Genomic DNA, 18,481 nt, shown 5'->3' with positions numbered 1-18,481 from the left:
TCTTAAGAAATAAAAAACAAATTAAGCATGTACTTGTTAAGGAATCTGAGTATCCTAACTGGCTAACAGCCTTTAGTAAAATATTTAAACCTAAATGCCTCTGTTTTTGTTGCTCTTTGTTTGGCTGTATCCTATAGAGGACTGTAGTAACTTTGGCTAGGGAAATTCAGTACTAAATACGAAATCATTTAAAAAATATTTATTAACACAGAGCCACAAAATAACCAAGAAATAAGCTAGGAAAGACACAGAGTATGTACAGAAAGGAAGTAAAACATTTTAAATTTAGATTTAATATGTAAGTCAACTGAAACGTTTGGGTAGTGACTTTTTAAGTTGATACTCAAGTGAGTAATCATAATTTTGCTTACTTGAAATACCTTCTTATACTGAGTAGCTACTTATTTTCTTCACTTTGATGTTTTTTGTTTTTTTATAAATTTATTTATTTACTTTTGGCTGCGTTGGGTCTTTGTTGCTGGGTGCAGGCTTTCTCTAGTTGCAGCGAGCGGGGGCCACTCCTTGCTGTGGCGTGCAAGCCTCTCATTGTGGCAGCTTCTCCCATTGCAGAGCATGGGCTCTAGGCCCATGGGCTTCAGTAGTTGTGGCATGCAGGCTCAGTAGTTGTGGCTCGCGGGCTCCAGAGCACAGGCTCAGTAGTTGTGGCGCACGGGCCCAGTTGCTCTGCAGCATGTGGGATCCTCTTGGACCAGGGCTTGAACCTGTGTCCCCTGCACTGGCAGATGGACTCCTAACCACTGCACCACCAGGGAAGTCCCTGATGTTTTATTACTTACTGAATAGTGTCAAAATGAACTAACCTTTTAAGGAATCTTTCATTTTACTAAATTATTAGGGAAGGAAAAAATTAACACTTGTATCTAGACACTTGGCACTTGCTGTTGCCAGATGCCAAGTGGTGTTGCCAACCCAACATTTATTTATGTGGGAGCAAGCTGTGATAATGCATTGTGTTAAGATTTCATGTTAGTATTGATATAAATCGTGTGCATAATAGAATATTATATCACTGTAAATTAGGAAAAATCAATTGATGATGTAAAAGTACATATTGAATCACCTGGGTAGATAGAAAAATCTGTCTTAAACTATTAAATATATTTTCTCCTTAAAGTAGCTTTTTCTTAAAATTTCTCATTTATATAGCTAGAGAAATTCCTTTGAGTGATGAAATTGCTGTTTGACCGTTTTGCTTTTGTTTTTCCTAAGTCCATAAATTATACCTGCATTGCATATGTGGCTAGGGATGGAGGAAGGATTCTTACTCTCTAGGACTGTCTTCCTATTCTAGCAATCATCTTTTCAAGTTTATAACATTTTACTCCTATCTGAAGTCTTTATTCATATCTGCATCCTTTTAAAATATATTCATGCCCATAAATCTTACCCAGGTGTTTCTTATATATCCTACTATGACATTCTTTTCTTTCACGTGCACCATTCGTCCAGGCTCCTTCCATCTTGACTCATATTCTCCTGATTTAGGCAACTAATCTCACTTATCCATTGTTAGTTTTCAAGGATTTGAGATCCTAGCTGGCATCTGACAGAAGCCTCAGAATCACCTTTATAAACAAAATGTGAAACTAGGTAAGAGTGATATGCTCAGTTTTCTAGCATTGTTTAGCTTTATCATCTATAGTTATGAATATTCACATGGGAAAGGATACATAAGTAATATCAAACCTTTGTCTCTCCAAATTTAATATTGTAAATAAATTTGTTGATTGAAGTCACTTGTTGCATCTAATTCATTTGTAGTAACTGATTCTACAGAGATCCTAAAATAGGATTCTGATTATTCTCTGTAGTTGTATAGCTTAGAACCAACTAATCCGTTACAAAGCATTAGAATGATGTCAAGATAAACAATATACATCTTTTGTGTGCACCTCAAGACCCTCTTGAGGAGTCATTTCTTTTCTCTGAACTCCTATAGCACTTTATTGGATCTTCCTTCTGGCTCTGGTCACTCCTGCACCTTCTTCACCTCCCCTTTGGACTTCAAGTGTGGAAGATTGAGTTAATCATACTTAATTCCTGGACTTTGTCATCATGGCTCTGCCCTTGTTTTACTTTGTTCCTTTTTATCCCTCTTTCCATGCCCATACTTCCCCTTAGGCAGTCATTCTAATGTGTTTGATTTGCAGATTCTTTTGCTCTTACAAGTTCTTATAAAATGTTTACTACTTTATATATTTTTTAATTTACATAAATGGTATTATGCTATAGATCCTGTTTTGTTTTTTACTTTTTTCACCAACACTGTTTTTAAGATCTATCCATATGTCTACCTCTAGATTGTTTCTACCTGCAGCATACATAGTGTTTCATCCTGTATATCCTCTGTTTTTTACTTGTCCTTTCTCTCAGTGATGGGTACCCAGATTGTTTCTCATTCCCCACCACCACAGACAATGCTGTGGTGAAAATTCTTGTACAGTCCCCTTATGGATCTGTATGAGAATTTCTCTGGGATAAACTCAGGAGCAGAATTGCCTGTCATAGGAATGCGTAATGTTTATATGACAAAGTACTGTGAATACACTCTTTAGAATGCTACAGCAGTTTACACTCCCAGCAGCAATGTGTAAGGGTTACTGTATTATACGCCCCCATCCCATTTCCATATCTGCCAATGCTTGGCTTTATCCTTTTATTTGGATTTGTACATTTTAATCTCCCCTTTTAGACTGTAAGCTCCTCAAGGGCAGGGTTTAGGTTGCTCGTCTTTGTATGGTCCACTATGGCTTGCTTGTACTAGACGTTAAATATTGTTGAATAAATTAATAAATGCCAGGCTAAGAATATAGATTATTCTGAAGGCAAAAGAAAGTTATTAAGAATTTTTTTTTTAATGTTGGTGCAGTTGTTCTTTTTTTTTCTTTTTTTTTTTTTCTTTTTGGCTGTGTTGGGTCTTCGTTTCTGTGCGAGGGCTTTTCTCTAGTTGCGGCAAGCGGGGGCCATTCTTCATCGTGGTGCGCGGGCCTCTCACTGTCACGGCCTCTCTTGTGGCGGAGCCCAGGCTCCAGACACGCAGGCTCAGTAGTTGTGGCTCACGGGCTTAGTTGCTCCGCGGCATGTGGGATCTTCCCAGACCAGGGCTCGAAACCGTGTCCCTTGCATTGGCAGTCAGATTCCCAACCACTGCGCCACCAGGGAAGCCCATGAATTTTTAAGAAGAGCGACATTGTGATTAAAGGAGATGTTTAAGAACTTAATCAAGAAGTACTATTTTAGGGCTTCCCTGGTGGCGCAGTGGTTGAGAGTCCGCCTGCCGATGTAGGGGACATGGGTTTGTGACCCAGTCTGGGAAGATCCCACATGCCGCAGAGCGGCTAGGCCCGTGAGTCATGGCTGCTGAGCCTGCGCGTCCAGAGCCTGTGGTCCGCAACAGGAGAGGCTGAAACAGTGAGAGGCCCGCGTACCGCAAAAAAAAAAAAAAAAAAAAAGGAAGTACTATTTTAGACTGCTGGGGAACAGATTGAAAACAGAACTATAAATGTAAAGTAAGCATTAGGTTAACATGATGCTTTATATCCCAGAGTCGTTTATTGGAGTAGGTAACATGAAAAGTTCTCGTTTTAATATCAAATCATTAAAATTGTATAGAAAAATTATATGTATAGTGAATGAGGTTGAGTGTTTCTCTGGAAATTTTACTACTAATATTCTCTAGTTTAGTAGATTTCCATTAGTAATCATGCTTATGTGGATTTATTTATGTCCAAATTTAATAATGTCTTTTAACATATAACTGCTTATGTCCACCTCATTTCCTCACTCCCCATAAAAAAACAAAGGCCATGTTCTAAGCTGTCTCTATATGGTGGTTTCCTGTTGCAGACTTTTTTAATTAATGGAGGAAAAGTGAAAATTGAGGAAGTAGGGTAGAAACCAAACCAAAGAGATAAGATAGTAACTTTACCTGCATTCCTAAATATTAATTTATGATATCACTCAGTGCTACCAATGAGTAGACAATGAATAGATTTATATATTTCTATCTGACAGTGGGTGATGTCTGAGGAAGATGGAACTCTTTTATATTCTGGTGTCTTATACTATTACCTTCCTAGAGACTGAAAATTTTGTTGCTAAAAGGACACTTGTTAACATTCTCTACTTTTCCCCAAAACGAAGGTGTTTCTTCAGCTTCTAGGAATAATTAGGTGACATTTGTTTTTTACCAACATGGCTTAGTCGTGATGTTGTAGCTTGTATTAGTGCTTTGATGTGTATCTAGGCAATCCCACTAACTCCATGGATACAGATACTCAGTCATTGTCTATTTGCGGAAGAACTGCTTTTTGTGCATTACTTTCACCATCCTCTGTTCTTCCTGCTACATATACTTTGGGCTTTTTGTCTATGTTCAGTTAAATAAGTTACTCTTTGTAATCTTGTGCTCTAAGCTTTTTGTATTTTATTTGTTAACAAGATACAGCCTTTTCTCTCTGTTATTCTCCTCAAAATTCTAGCCTTATTTTGGATTATCTTACTATTATAAGATTTTAAATCTGTGAATGTCCAATGTGGTCATAATTAATTACCAGTCTGAGTAGTGTTGAGCTCTTACCTAGTTTTCTTAATCTTAAATACAAATTACGAAACACAAATTACAAAATACAAAAACTATACAAGGGTGTTTTAAAATAATGTTGGAGGAACATTCAGAACTTCTTTGCAGAACTTCTGAATTTACTCTGCTGATGTCATTGAATTTGTTTCACAACTGAAAATTTCCTTGCTGGGCTTGCAGATTTATACATTGCTATTTGTGGCGGTTAAACTCCCTTTTCCTACCAATGATTGTCATTAGGTACTTTGAACAAGTAAAGCAAACTATTATTTCCTATATGATCTTGCAGAAATAGTTATAAAATTATCTCACAAACTAATGGCTTTTGCTCTGAAAGGATAAAGTCTGTTCCCACCACTTTGCTCAGATAGAAGTATAAAATTGAATATGGACAATACATTTTGCTGGATTTTGCCTTTAAAATATAACTAACTAATCATTGCAGCTCTATTTACAATAGCCAGGACATGGAAGCAACCTAAGTGTCTATCATCGGATGAATGGATAAAGAAGATGTGGCACATATATACAGTGGAATATTACTCAGCCATAAAAAGAAACGAAATTGAGATATTTGTAGTGAGGTGGATGGACCTAGAGTCTGTCATACAGAGTGAAGTAAATCAGAAAGAGAAAAACAAATACCGTATGCTAACACATATATATGGAATCTAAGAAAAAAAAAAAAAGGTCATGAAGAACCTAGGGGTAAGACAGGAATAAAGACACAGACCTACTAGAGAATGGACTTGAGGATATGGGGAGGGGAAAGGGTAAGCTGTGACAACGTGAGAGAGTGGCATGGACATATATACACTACCAAACGTAAAATAGATAGCTAGTGGGAGGCAGCTGCATAGCACAGGGAGATCAGCTCAGTGGTTTGTGACCACCTAGAGGGGTGGGATAGGGAGGGTGGGAGGAAGGGAGACGCAAGAGGGAAGAGATATAGGAACATATGTTTATGTATGGCTGTTTCACTTTGTTGTAAAGCAGAAACTGATACACCATTGTAAAGCAATTATACTCCAATAAAGATGTTAAAAAAATAAAACATTCATTAGTATTAAAAAAATAATAACTAAGTCTTTAAAGTAATTGCAGTGATTTTGGAACTGTGGTTGTCTGACCTTGTTAAAGACAGTATCTCAGGGAAAACCTGTTAGACTTTTTTTGATAATAACATGTTGCAAATATTTGAGCTACCTGCAGTTTTGAGTTCTCCTGTTCTAGCAAAAAAAGCAGTGAAATCTCTTATTTTTTTGTCCAGTAGTTTTGTCACCCTCTTGCAGTTCTGAGCATTTAAACATCTAATGGATTATTTTTTTCCTTTGGACCTAAGAATCATTTTGAATGCATTGGATGAGCTTATTTTTAAATCTGAAGTTACATATGTTATTCATATATATTGACTACGGTCCTTAAGAATAGACAACTGTTTTTTACCCAGTTTTTTTTTTTTTTTGCGGTATGCAGGCCCCTCACTGCTGTGGCCTCTCCCGTTGCGGAGCACAGGCTCCAGACGCACAGGCTCAGTGGCCATGGCTCACGGGCCCAGCCGCTCCGCGGCATGTGGGATCCTCCTGGACCAGGGCACGAACCCATGTCCCCTGCATCGGCAGGCGGACTCTCAACCACTGCGCCACCAGGGAAGCCCCCCAGTTTTTTTTAAACAGCTTTGTTGTTGTTTAGTTTACACACCATAAAAGTTCACTCATTTTAAATGTACAATACAATGACTTTTAGAAAATTTACATAATTGCATAACCATCACCTCCATCTAGTTTTGGATCCATCACTCCAAAAAAATCTCTCATGCCTGTTTGTGATCAATCCTCATTCTTACTACCATAATCCAGGCAGCCACTATTTTCCTTTCTGTCTCTATAGATTTGCCTTTTCTCTATAGATCTGTTATAAATGGAATTGTACGATATGTGGTCTTTTGTGTCTGGGTTCTTTCACTTAGCATAATGTTTTCAAGGTTCATCCACGTTGTAGGCTATATCAGTAGTTCCTTTTTATTGCTGAATAGTCTCAGTTCTTCCTAAACAAGATTAAGCCTTGAATTTGCCTGTAAGTGGTTATTATATGTTTCCTCCACTTTATGCCCAGATGTTAGGATTGTTAATATTGATAATTATTTTGCCATGAGGGGAGTAAATTAATTTAAGTGTGATTGAAAACCTTAAATTAATATACAGTTACTTCATTTTTAACATACACTGTCAATATGAGTAATCCTATATGGGAAGTCTGATTTTCTCCTAGGTATTATTCATTGTTTCTCTCATAGACTTTTACGTGAAGAGTTTATTTAAACTCAGAATAGTTGTCCTTTGTGATATAAGTTTAATACAGTGTTCAGGTACAGAAGTGTTTAAGACTTAATGAAAAATTTTAGAAGGTTATATCTTAAAAATTGATTTCAAATTATATTTTAATATAATAAAGAAACATTTTGGCAGTTTGAAAGACACTTTTCCCTACTTTGATCTACAAGTTAGAGTTTCTTGCAGTAACCTGTACTAATATTGTAAAAAGAACAATTGGGCAGTTAAGCCAACATTAATGATACCCTCAACATTATTTTGATACTGCTTTAGATTTGATATACTTTAAAAAGTCCAATTAAATAAGCAGAATTTTGAGGTTCTTTCCTCTTTGATTTCCTTTTCTCCCTAATCCTGTGTTTTCCAAAATCATCCAATCCTATAAATATTAGATTTTTTTAATTGAAAAATTCACATTTTTTGAATTGGCAACATCCCTGTTTGTGCTATGTAAAATAGATGAGTCTGGTCTTTAATCTACCTACAACTGGTGTGAATCTGAACATTCATTCTATAGCATTAGTTATATGGGTTTTGGGAGGGAAGTATGTGGTGGTGGGGTGGAGGGAGGGCTGGGATTTTTTTTTTTTTTTTTTTTTTTTTTTTTTTTTTTTTTTAGCATGGCACATTTTCAAACATTTTTCATGTGCTTAGGTACATCCAAGCAGAAGTCCAGTTCCCTGCAGGTAGCAGATCAGGACGTACTGCCACCTTTTCACCCATACCAGCCTTTGGAGTGCATAGTAGAGGAAACTGAAGGAAAACTGAATGAACTGGGACAAAGAATTAGTGCTATTGAAAAAGCACAGCTTAAGTCATTGGAGTTAATTCAAGGTGAACCTCTGAACAAAGATAAGATAGAAGAACTTAAAAAGAACAGAGAAGAGCAAGTCCAGAAGAAGAAGAAAATACTGAAAGAACTGCAGAAAGTGGAAAGGCAGTTGCAGATGAAAACACAACAGCAATTTACCAAAGAATACTTGGAAACCAAAGGTCAGAAAGACACAGTATCTCCACACCAGCAGTGCTCTCATAGAGGAGTCTTCCCAGAAGGGGAAGGAGATGGTAGTCTCCCAGAGGATCACTTTTCAGAGTTACCTCAGGTTGACACAATCTTATTTAAAGATAATGATGTTGATGATGAGCAACAGTCTCCACCATCGGCAGAACAAATTGATTTTGTCCCAGTCCAGCCTTTATCATCTCCACAGTGTAACTTTTCCAGTGAATTAGGTTCTAATGGGACAAATTCTCTTGAACTTCAGAAAGTATCAGGTAATCATCAGATTATAGGACAGCCTCAGATTGCTATTACTGGACACGATCAGGGGCTGTTAGTGCAAGAACCAGATGGACTAATGGTTGCAACTCCAGCCCAGACGCTTACCGACACTCTTGATGACCTGATAGCAGGTGGGTTAAGAAATATACCTGTAATAATTTCTCTTTAATCTTTGTGCTCAACTTCTTTACATGACTTTCCAAAAACACCAACTTGGTACTTTTCCATTTTAGAACTATCTTTATAAAATTCCTCATTTCTTGAGGTGTTTTGGAAGTGAATTTAACTAAACACTAACACACAAAAGTGTGTTTTCCCTCTTCTTTTTTGTTATTTGAAAAAACAAAGAAATAAAGTTGCCATGATCCTTTATTTTAGACCTTTGGTATCAAAATCACCCTGTGTTGTATCTTGGGTAGGAGATCTCAAAATAGAATTTTTTTGTAGGCTTTAGAGATAATCATATAAGGTTAGACATTTAATTTTCCTGCTGGTGATTTTCATATTTGGAAATCAGAATTCTAAATCGCATTGCTTTTTATTTATAATTTTATGAGATCAATTTAAATATTTCTAATTAAAAGGGATGTTCAGAAAAAAACTATAATCATTCCATGTTTTTAAAATATTCGTGGTTAGAAGATCATTGTCAACTTGATAACGATTTGGAGACTGGGATTTTTGTATTAACTGTCTTGATGAAAGCACACAGACAGACACCACACAGACACAGACACACACACACACACACACACACACAGAGCAAAGCAAAAAAGAAACCAGCCTTATAAACTTACAGTATATGTTTCTGTTTATTGTTGTGTGGAAAATTACAACTAGATATGAAATGAGGTGCACAAGTTTACTTTCCGTTTCATTGTCCTTGCAGCAGTGGGAAAACAGTGCAATTAATCATTTACCTTCCTAAAGATGGCTGGTGAAAGTATCACCTCCATGAGAACCCAGTTCAGAAAGGCAGCCAGAATGGCTGTTGACAGTGGATGAAGACCAAGAACTAAGATGTAGCTGGAGTGATATTCAAAGGCAGGCCAGTCCTCTGTCTCTTGATTGCAACATTTTTTTTCTTTACTGTTGTCTGTTTCTTATTGTCATATTCTCCTCCCCTCCTCCCATCCCAGTTATGCTATCCCAGTTTCCTTTCTTCTTTTGTGAGCCTTTAGTCTTCCTAATCTTTACTGAATCTTTTAAAATGTGGAGTAAGATTACTTAATTCAGGAATTTTATTGGGCATGTGTATGACTTCACGTGGTTATAGAATTGTAATAGTGCCTTTGAGGCTCCTCTGATATGTAATAGGTATTGCTGTGCAGAGGAGGAATGTCTTAGTTTTCATAAAGAAAATAAAAATGCTGGGAAATGTTTTAAGGAGTTAGATTCTTTATTCTTTACTTTTGTTTTTTATATCTTCAGCCCATAGCCACTTAACTCAAATTGACTTTGTGTCATTAGCATTGCAAGTTGTTATAAATTTTGAATAAACTCTTATAGTTCATTTATGGTTCTGATTTCTAATCTGGTAAAAGCAGATATTGGAGTGTGAAGTATGATTATAAATAATAATGATGAAACTGGTGACCTGAGAGTAACATTTTTAAGACTTAGGGTTCTATAAATATCATTATAATGTTCCTAATTAAGTACTCAGTTTGCAGTTATGAAACCTACATTATTGATCGGTTTAGTTTGTTGGAACTTAGGACCTGTCCTTTTTTTTAAAAGAGAAACAGCTCTAAAGGGAACTTGTAGGTGTTAACTTTATGGTAGTATTTACTGCTGTTTCTTATAGAGGAGGTCAAATTCTGGTTATTTCACTGAAGTATTTGTTAAATTGAAATGACCTTTTACAAAGTTCACATGACACTTCAAAAAATTGGTTTAGAAAACATCTTTTAATTATATTTAACATTAATATAAATGAATAAAATTTAATTTCTCTTAGACATTAATGTCTAGTGACAGTTGGCCCACCGTATTGTACAATATTCTTTTATTAATATACTTCAAAGTATAAATCTGTCAATACATTAAAAATTACACATTTTTTTCTCTTTTTTTTTTTTTTTGGCTGCTTGGCTTGTGGGATCTAGTTCCCCGACCAGGGATCAAACTCAGGCACCCAGCAGTTACAGTGCCTAGTCCTAACCACTGAACCTCCAGGGAATTCCCTAAAAACTATCTTCGTTTAAAATTTTTTTCATTTTGCTGAAGCTTACATTTTAAAATATATAGCAATAATTAGATTTTCTTTGTTCAAAATGATGACTTACCTCAAAATTTAAAACTTTATTAAGTCTAAGTTTCTCTTAATTTCTTAATTGAAGATGAAATAAATTAAATAAGAATGAATTAGGTAAATACCTAATTCTATGATTTTATGATATGTTAATATACCAGTAGAATTATAGATCAGACCAAAGATATAATTAATTTTACCTAAATTAAATCTAGTTATCATGCCTCATAGTTAATAAAAGAGAGGAAGAGAGGATACTGTACATCTTACAATTTTACTTTAGATAATATTCATATATAATAGCAATAAGTTTCACTCTTTAAATATAAGAGTATTTTTCTTTATTGCTGTTCTACTCTGAAAATAGTCATGATAATGAGTTGGTTAGATACATAATTTATTAATGTCATAACTTGACTAGCTGACTGACAGCCATAACTATATAGTCTTAAACATATCATACTTGATATAGTCTCAGCCAGAATATATGTATACTCTTGATTGGAAGCATGGTTGTTCAGGTCCATTTCTTCTGAAATTAAGTGTCAGGCTTTTAGAAGTTATCGTAATAGCAAGTGATTCTCAGTTCAGATGTCTAGAATTAAGGTCTGAAAATAAAAAGCAATTTAAAGCAATTCAAAATAGCTTTGACCATTGAGCAGTTCTAGAAACATCTAGTAAAATTTTCAGTGTTAATATATAAAGAAGCTTCGTTAAAAAATCAACTAATACCACTTTATTTACATTTATTGCGCGCTTACCATGCACCAAGCTCAGTGCTAAATGCTTTTATATACATTATCTTATGGGCTCTTTATAGTAATACTATAAAATAAGTCCATATCCCATCTCTGTTTTTCTGTTGAAAACTGAGGCCAATGGAAATTAAGTTGCTAGTAAGTGTTAAGATTCAAACTCAATTCAGCCAATTTAAGAACCTTAGAAGTAATATGCATGCATCTGATTCAACTTGAAGTTCTGAGTTTATATTAAAGATATTATTTCCTTAGACTTCTAAATTCTACTAAATAACAATTTCCCTTATTGTTTTTATATTAAGATTTGATGTGCATGTAAGGTTTAATATAGTTTTGTGACGAGAACATTGTTACTATTGTTGACATCTTAATAGGCTCTCTTCAAACAAATTCCAATTCCATAGTATCTTGCTTTAAGTAATCCTGTGGTAGTCATTTTAGGCTTAAGAATAAAAAAGTGATTAGGAAATTATCTTTGAGGGAATTTACAGTAAAATATCTTTAAGTAATAATTTCTAATAGATGTTAATATTTTATTTATAGATTGTTATTTATATGGAACTATTTAATAAAGTTACTATTATCTAAAACAGATTACAGTGATTTAATTTCTTAAGGCCTTGCAACATAGTTTACATATACCTAGTATCTGAGATGTTTATGTAGTAAAGTTTATTACTATCTTCTGTATTGCCTACAAAACTATCTTAAATTTCATAAAGAATTAAGTAAAATATTGCACTTATTTAGTTCTTCTATCACCCCATTTTAGGATAGTGCATAAATTTAATTTGAATTATGTAGTGACTTTGGTGATAGTGATCTGTTTTGGTCATTTTCAGAGACATTTTGTTCAGAAATAGAAAACATTTTAGGATTTATGAAAAAATTTCATAGTCCTGGTATAATTTTATCTTCATAAAACCTTTATTCCACATGTACTTTTAAAATCTTTGCTACTTTCTAGTTTTATCTTTAGAATTTTTCATATGTAATTAATCCTATTAGAGTCACTTCTGTGGAATGTTTCTGATTGTCATTATTACAGGAAGGAAAAAATGTCTTGAGGATACTGTTGTACAAAAATGTACAATCGGGCCTCCCTGGTGGCGCAGTGGTTGAGAGTCCGCCTGCCGATGCAGGGGATACGGGTTCGTGCCCCGGTCCGGGAGGATCCCATATGCCGCGGAGCGGCTGGGCCCGTGAGCCATGGCCGCTGGGCCTGCGCGTCCGGAGCCTGTGCTCCGCAACGGGAGAGGCCACAACAGTGAGAGGCCCGCATACCACAAAAAAAAAAAAAAAAAAAAAAAAAAAAAAAAAAAAAAATGTACAATCAATGTAACAATACATTTTTGGTAACAGAGCTGTTAAATGTACAAAAGTATTTTTTAAAAACCAACTTTGTAAAAAAGTCTTTTATAACATCACATTCTGGCATAGCACTCTAGTCAACTATTTTAAATTTTTTGAATATCTGTTTATCGTAATAACAAAAAGAGATAACATGAATAAACAAATTTAATGGTAGAAAAGTAATTCTTTAGTAAGATATATGTTGATAATTATATGACTACTGTTAAAATCTTACTATTACAAAGGTGCCATATATCAATGTTTAGTGTCTTGTTTCTGGAACTGTTTCCAAACATATCAGCTGTTTTGAGGAGGCATAACAAAATACTATCTGCTTTTAATTCATTCAATGACAAAAATTTTTAAAGCTTTGTTTTCATTGTGCGTGTTCTTACAGGCAAAAAAATATTTATAATATTTTTATTTGTATCCATATTAGTTAAATTTTGTATATTTATGTGGTGACAAGCTGTAGAAATTCATATTATCAAGATGTGATTTTATATATATTTGTTGAGAGGGGGGAGGGACAACTCATGTAGAAACATGTCTGAACATCTTAAAATTTGCTATTATTTAAAGCATACTACTAAATATAGTGTAGTACTATAATAATAGTGTAGTACTATTAGCATACTACACTTACCTTTCATACTTGTGATCAGTATCCTTGATTGGGATCCAGTCATATCAAAATTCTAGAGAGAAAGCATTCTCCAATCCTTGAAATGCTTACATTTTTCTTTAAGACCTGTGTGTTTTTGATTGACTTTTAGTGTGGGTAAGAGGAAGTTATTGCCATCATTGAAACTTTGTTGTCTTTTTCTGTATTATTAATGATTATATGTTTCTTCTGAGTTTTTTCTTTCTTGAGTGAATTGTAATGTTTTTATTTTTCAATGCAGTGATTAATAGTACTGAAAATCCTATAAAATACCTGATAATTATATATATTAGGCACTTACCATACCAAACACCGTGTTAAATACTTTTTGCACATTTCTCATGGATAATTCACAACATCCCTCTGAGATAGGTCCTATTTCCCTCTTCATGGGGCAAACTCCATCTCATGAAAGAAAAGAAATATGCAGAGACATAAAGATATAATTTCATTTAATTCAGTTTCAAACACCAGATTTTGAGGTCCCAAATAAAAGTTCCAATGTTCATTTTTAAAATAGTTTGATTTTCAGACATTGATTCATTTTAGCAAATTTTCAGAGTAAATATTGAATTTTAAAAACACATAACGCTCTGCTATTTATGTGAGAAATATTCTAACTTGTTCTTCCCCTTTTTCTGCTGCTTCTGCTTCTTTCTTCCTTCTTTTTTTTTTAATGCATTGTCCTCAGGATGTTTTTATCTAATTGCCTTTTACAAACTAATATATAAAATTCCTTTTTTTTAATTGGAAACTGTTTTCTCCCTATTGACAGTATAAAAGGCTACCATTTGTTGTATATGCACTAAATATCAGGTATGATGCTCAATATTTTACTTCATTATCTCAAGGGGTTTTCCCAACGACCTTACAATGGAAGTACTGTAATTATCCTATTTTACACATAAGGAAATTGAGGTTCAGAGACGTTAAATTACTTGCCCAAGATCAGAAAGTCATTGGTAGAACTGGGATTCAAACATATGTCCATCTGACTCAAGCTTGTGATTTAACTACTACATTATATTACTGCTATAGAATTTTCCATTTTCTATGTTTTTCTGTACACAAATGACATTACTCTTTTTAGTAGAATTCAACAATATGAATATTGTTTTTCAGCTGTGAGTAGCAGAGTGCCCACTGGTTCAAACAGTTCCTCTCAGACGGCAGAATGTCTTACACCTGAGCCGTGTTCGCAGTCTCCAAGCAATGTGGCTTCCCAGTCTGTGCCTCCTGTGTATCCTTCAGTTGACATCGATGCACATGTGAGTAGACTGCTTTATTTATTTATTTATTTTATTTATTTATTTATTTGGCTGTGTCGGGTCTTAGTTGCAGCATACGGGGTCTTCGTTGTGGCATGCGGGATCTTTCATTGTGGCGCGTGGGCTTCTCTAGTTGTGGCACGTGGGCTCCAGAGTGCCCAGGCTCAGTAGTTGTGGCATGTGGGCTCTCTTAGTTGTGGCCCACGGGCTCTAGAGCACATGGGCTCAGTAGTTGCGGCACGCAGGCTTAGTTGTCCTGCGGCATGTGCGATCTTAGTTCCGCGACCAGGGATTGAACCCTTGTCCCCTGCATTGGAAGGTGGATTCTTAACCAGTGGAGCACCAGGGAAGTCCCTAGACGGCTTTATTTAAATTTATTTTGCACATTCTGATTTTCTTTGTTTGGAAAGGGAAAGATTCATTGTAATTAATTGTGAAAATAAATAGTATTTGCTCTTCAATCAATAACCCCATTGTAAACAGAAAAAAATCTAAGTTTTTTTTCCTTTTCCTAGACTGAGAGCAACCATGACACAGCATTAACACTAGCTTGTGCAGGTGGCCATGAAGAGCTTGTATCTGTACTCATAGCGCGAGATGCTAAAATTGAACACAGAGACAAAAAAGGTAAGAAATGTTAGTGAGAAATAAAGTTGGAGAGTAATTATATCAGAAAACAATTTGTTTTTTACTATCAGTAAGTGGTTCCTAGACTATTCAGTGAAAGAATGGGTTCGCATATTTCAGTTAAGAATATCTGGATTTGTTAATCTACAGAGCCAAATTATTCTTCAAAAATTCAAAAATTAGACTGTAGATCATCAAGGAAGCAAGTTGTGTTTAGCTTTCTCCTTAATCTAAAAGTAGAGCATGCAGAGGTATCAAAGTTTATTATGAGTATAAACTTTAATAGTTTCGTTTGACTTAGCATTTTCTTTTTATCAGGTGTTTATGGGATTTTGTCACTAACAAATTAGGGTTTAAAGCAATTTTATGTTAAATGATTATAAGTATCTGCCCTAAAGACCTTTTCCTACTAAAATAATAGAGAATTAGAAACAGTGCCTTAATATGTTAAAAAACACAAATTTGACTGAGATTTTTATTTTCTGATTTAGGTTTCACACCACTGATCCTGGCAGCAACAGCAGGACATGTTGGAGTTGTTGAAATCCTTTTGGATAAAGGTGGAGACATAGAAGCACAATCTGAACGAACTAAGGATACTCCGCTTTCATTGGCATGTTCTGGTGGACGTCAGGAAGTATGTTAATGTTAATTTTCATTTTGTAAACATTTTACTTGTATTTTAAATATGCATATGCTTAGTAATTTAGCTACATGAATAAAACTTGCATGTGTTTTGACATGTTCTATATATTAAATTTAATGAGAATAGTAAATGCTGTTTTAAAGAATCTGTTTCTTGCCTTTCAGGCAAAATAAAAATTCTCATCATCCTTACGTTTATTGGGATTCAATAGAGCACGGTCCTAACACATGAAATGCAAATTTATCACTCAATAATTGAGGAATAGAAACAGTAACAACTTGTTATTTCAGTATGATTGGAATTTCATAGCTCTGAATTCCTTGATATGAAATTGAATTCATTTCTGTAGTGCTGATATTTGAATATTTAGGGTTTAATTAAAATGTTAGGTATTTAGACAAGGAAGTTATAGGTCCCATTTCTTTGTGCTTCCTTCATTATAAGATGGACCCTTGGTGTAAACTAGATTTCTCTGTTCATATTTTACTTTGTAGGTAGTAGACTTGCTGCTGGCTCGGGGTGCAAATAAAGAACATAGGAATGTGTCTGATTATACACCACTGAGTCTAGCTGCATCTGGAGGATATGTTAATATCATTAAGATTCTGCTTAATGCCGGGGCAGAAATTAATTCAAGGTATCTATCACCTGTTTATTTTATTACTCATGATTAGTAAATTATTACCTTGGAATTAAGTGTTTTCCCCTAAATATTTGGACAGATACCATTTTTAATTAAGATAGTACTAAAGTTGCAAGGCCAACAGTTATTCCTATAATGTACTTATAAGTAATCAAAGCTTACTTCAGCTAACATTGCTGTTTTTAAAGAGGTTTCATTTCAGAAAACACTGTTATATATAGTTGGAAATTTATGGCCTCTGAATAGGGATTATGTTTTAAATTGTGAGATTTTCCTACTTCTAATTATTAGTCTAAACAAATAAAATCTATTCATTGGAGTTAGAAACCTTTCTTCTTACTGAAGCTTTTTCATTTTTTATGTTCTCTGTGCTTTTTAAGAAAACAATAGGCAACATATTATTTTAATTTTCTAAGCACATTTCCCCCCCCTTAGGACTGGGAGTAAACTAGGTATTTCTCCCCTGATGTTGGCTGCAATGAATGGACATGTTCCTGCAGTGAAACTGCTGCTTGATATGGGTTCAGACATTAATGCCCAAATAGAGACCAATCGGAACACAGCTCTCACCTTGGCCTGTTTCCAAGGACGAGCAGAAGTAGTGAGTTTGCTTCTGGACCGAAAAGCCAATGTTGAACATAGGGCAAAGGTAAGCATTTTATAACTTGTCCTCTACTTCAGATATATTTTTAATAGAAAGAGCAACTTAAATTGAATGCACTATTTTAAATTGTCATAAGTTAAAACTGATACCCCAATGCAGGACTGGAGAATAGTGCTATACAATGTGTCACTGACCATTGGTCAGTGGCACACTATCACCATTCATGAATTTTATTAAAGACAGTGAAGAAAAATAGAATCAGTACTTTTTTCCAACTTCAGCCTTGAGTGGCTTAAAGAACTCCTTTAATGAGGCATGTGCTTACCATTGGTAAAAACCCCAATCAAAAAAATTGCTACAGGGACTTCCCTGGTGGCGCAGTAGTTAAGAATCTGTCTGCCAACGCAGGGGACACGGGTTGGATCCCTGGTCCAGGAAGATCCCACATGCCACAGAGCAACTAAGCCTGTGCACCACAACTACTGAGCCCACGCACCACAACTACCGAGGCCGTGCGCCACAACTACTGAAGCCCACGTGCCTAGAGCCCGTGCTCCGGAACAAGAGAAGCCACCACAATGAGAAGCCCGTACACCACAGCAAAGAGTACCCCTCACTCGCCACAACTAGAGAAAGCCTGTGCAGTAACAAAGACCCAATGCAGGGACTTCCCTGGTGACACAGTGGTTAAGAATCCACCTGCCAATGCAGGGAACACGGGTTCAAGCCCTGGTCTGGGAAGATCCCACATGTGCGCCACACTACTGAGCCTGTGCTCTAGAGCCCACAAGCCACAACTACTGAGCCTGTGTGCCACAACTACTGAAGCCCGCGCGCCTAGAGTCCGTGCTCTGCAACAAGAGAAGCCACCGTGATGAGAAGCCCGCACACCGCAACAAAGAGTAGGCCCCGCTGGCCACAGCTAGAGAAAGCCCGTGTGCAGCAACGAAGACCCAACACAGCCAAAAATAAATTAAAAAATTTGTTTAAAAAAACCAAAAAATAAAAAAGACCCAGTGCAGCCATAAATGAATGAATGAATGAATGAATGAATATTAAAAATAAATTGCTGCATAGATTATACAATTAAGACAACTAAAATCTAATCTGACCACGACAGATTACTTTTTGTATTACAAGTATTCAGTGTGACCCATTTATCTAGTAGAAGTCCTAAAGAAAGCCATATTATTTTGGTAATGATACCAGTAGGAAAAGTCTTCTGGTGAAATGTTGGAGACTAATGAGCAAAGACACATGCATAAAATTTATAAAATGATATTTTAATCTATTTTACCCAAGTTTGAGTAGCATTTAAGGAATTTATCCTGGGTTATTTAGCAAACTGCCTTTTCAGATAGAGTATATTCTAAACAAGGTAGAGTATATTCTAAACAAAGTTTTCCCATTGAACACTGTGCCATATTTAATTTTCTTTTTATTTGT

General features: G+C 35.4%; 1 protein-coding gene across 2 annotated transcripts in view; it reads left to right on the top strand.

Annotated features, from left to right (window-relative positions):
* The window catches only part of LOC307051501 (ankyrin repeat and KH domain-containing protein 1), a gene marked incomplete at its 5' end in the record, with an annotated part of 116,432 nt that overhangs the window by 76,273 nt on the left and 21,678 nt on the right, over positions 1-18,481 (top strand). For both annotated transcript variants that reach the window (XM_079701874.1, XM_079701873.1), the window contains 6 exons: positions 7,591-8,349; positions 14,370-14,515; positions 15,031-15,142; positions 15,634-15,779; positions 16,283-16,425; positions 16,867-17,080. In XM_079701874.1, the coding sequence (XP_079558000.1) occupies positions 7,591-8,349; positions 14,370-14,515; positions 15,031-15,142; positions 15,634-15,779; positions 16,283-16,425; positions 16,867-17,080 (1,520 nt within the window). The remainder of the gene's footprint in view (positions 1-7,590; positions 8,350-14,369; positions 14,516-15,030; positions 15,143-15,633; positions 15,780-16,282; positions 16,426-16,866; positions 17,081-18,481) is intronic.

Source organism: Hyperoodon ampullatus, assembly GCF_949752795.1.
Source record: "Hyperoodon ampullatus genome assembly, chromosome: 4".
NCBI lineage: Eukaryota > Metazoa > Chordata > Mammalia > Artiodactyla > Ziphiidae > Hyperoodon > Hyperoodon ampullatus.
This window is presented reverse-complemented; position numbering and strand designations above follow the sequence as displayed.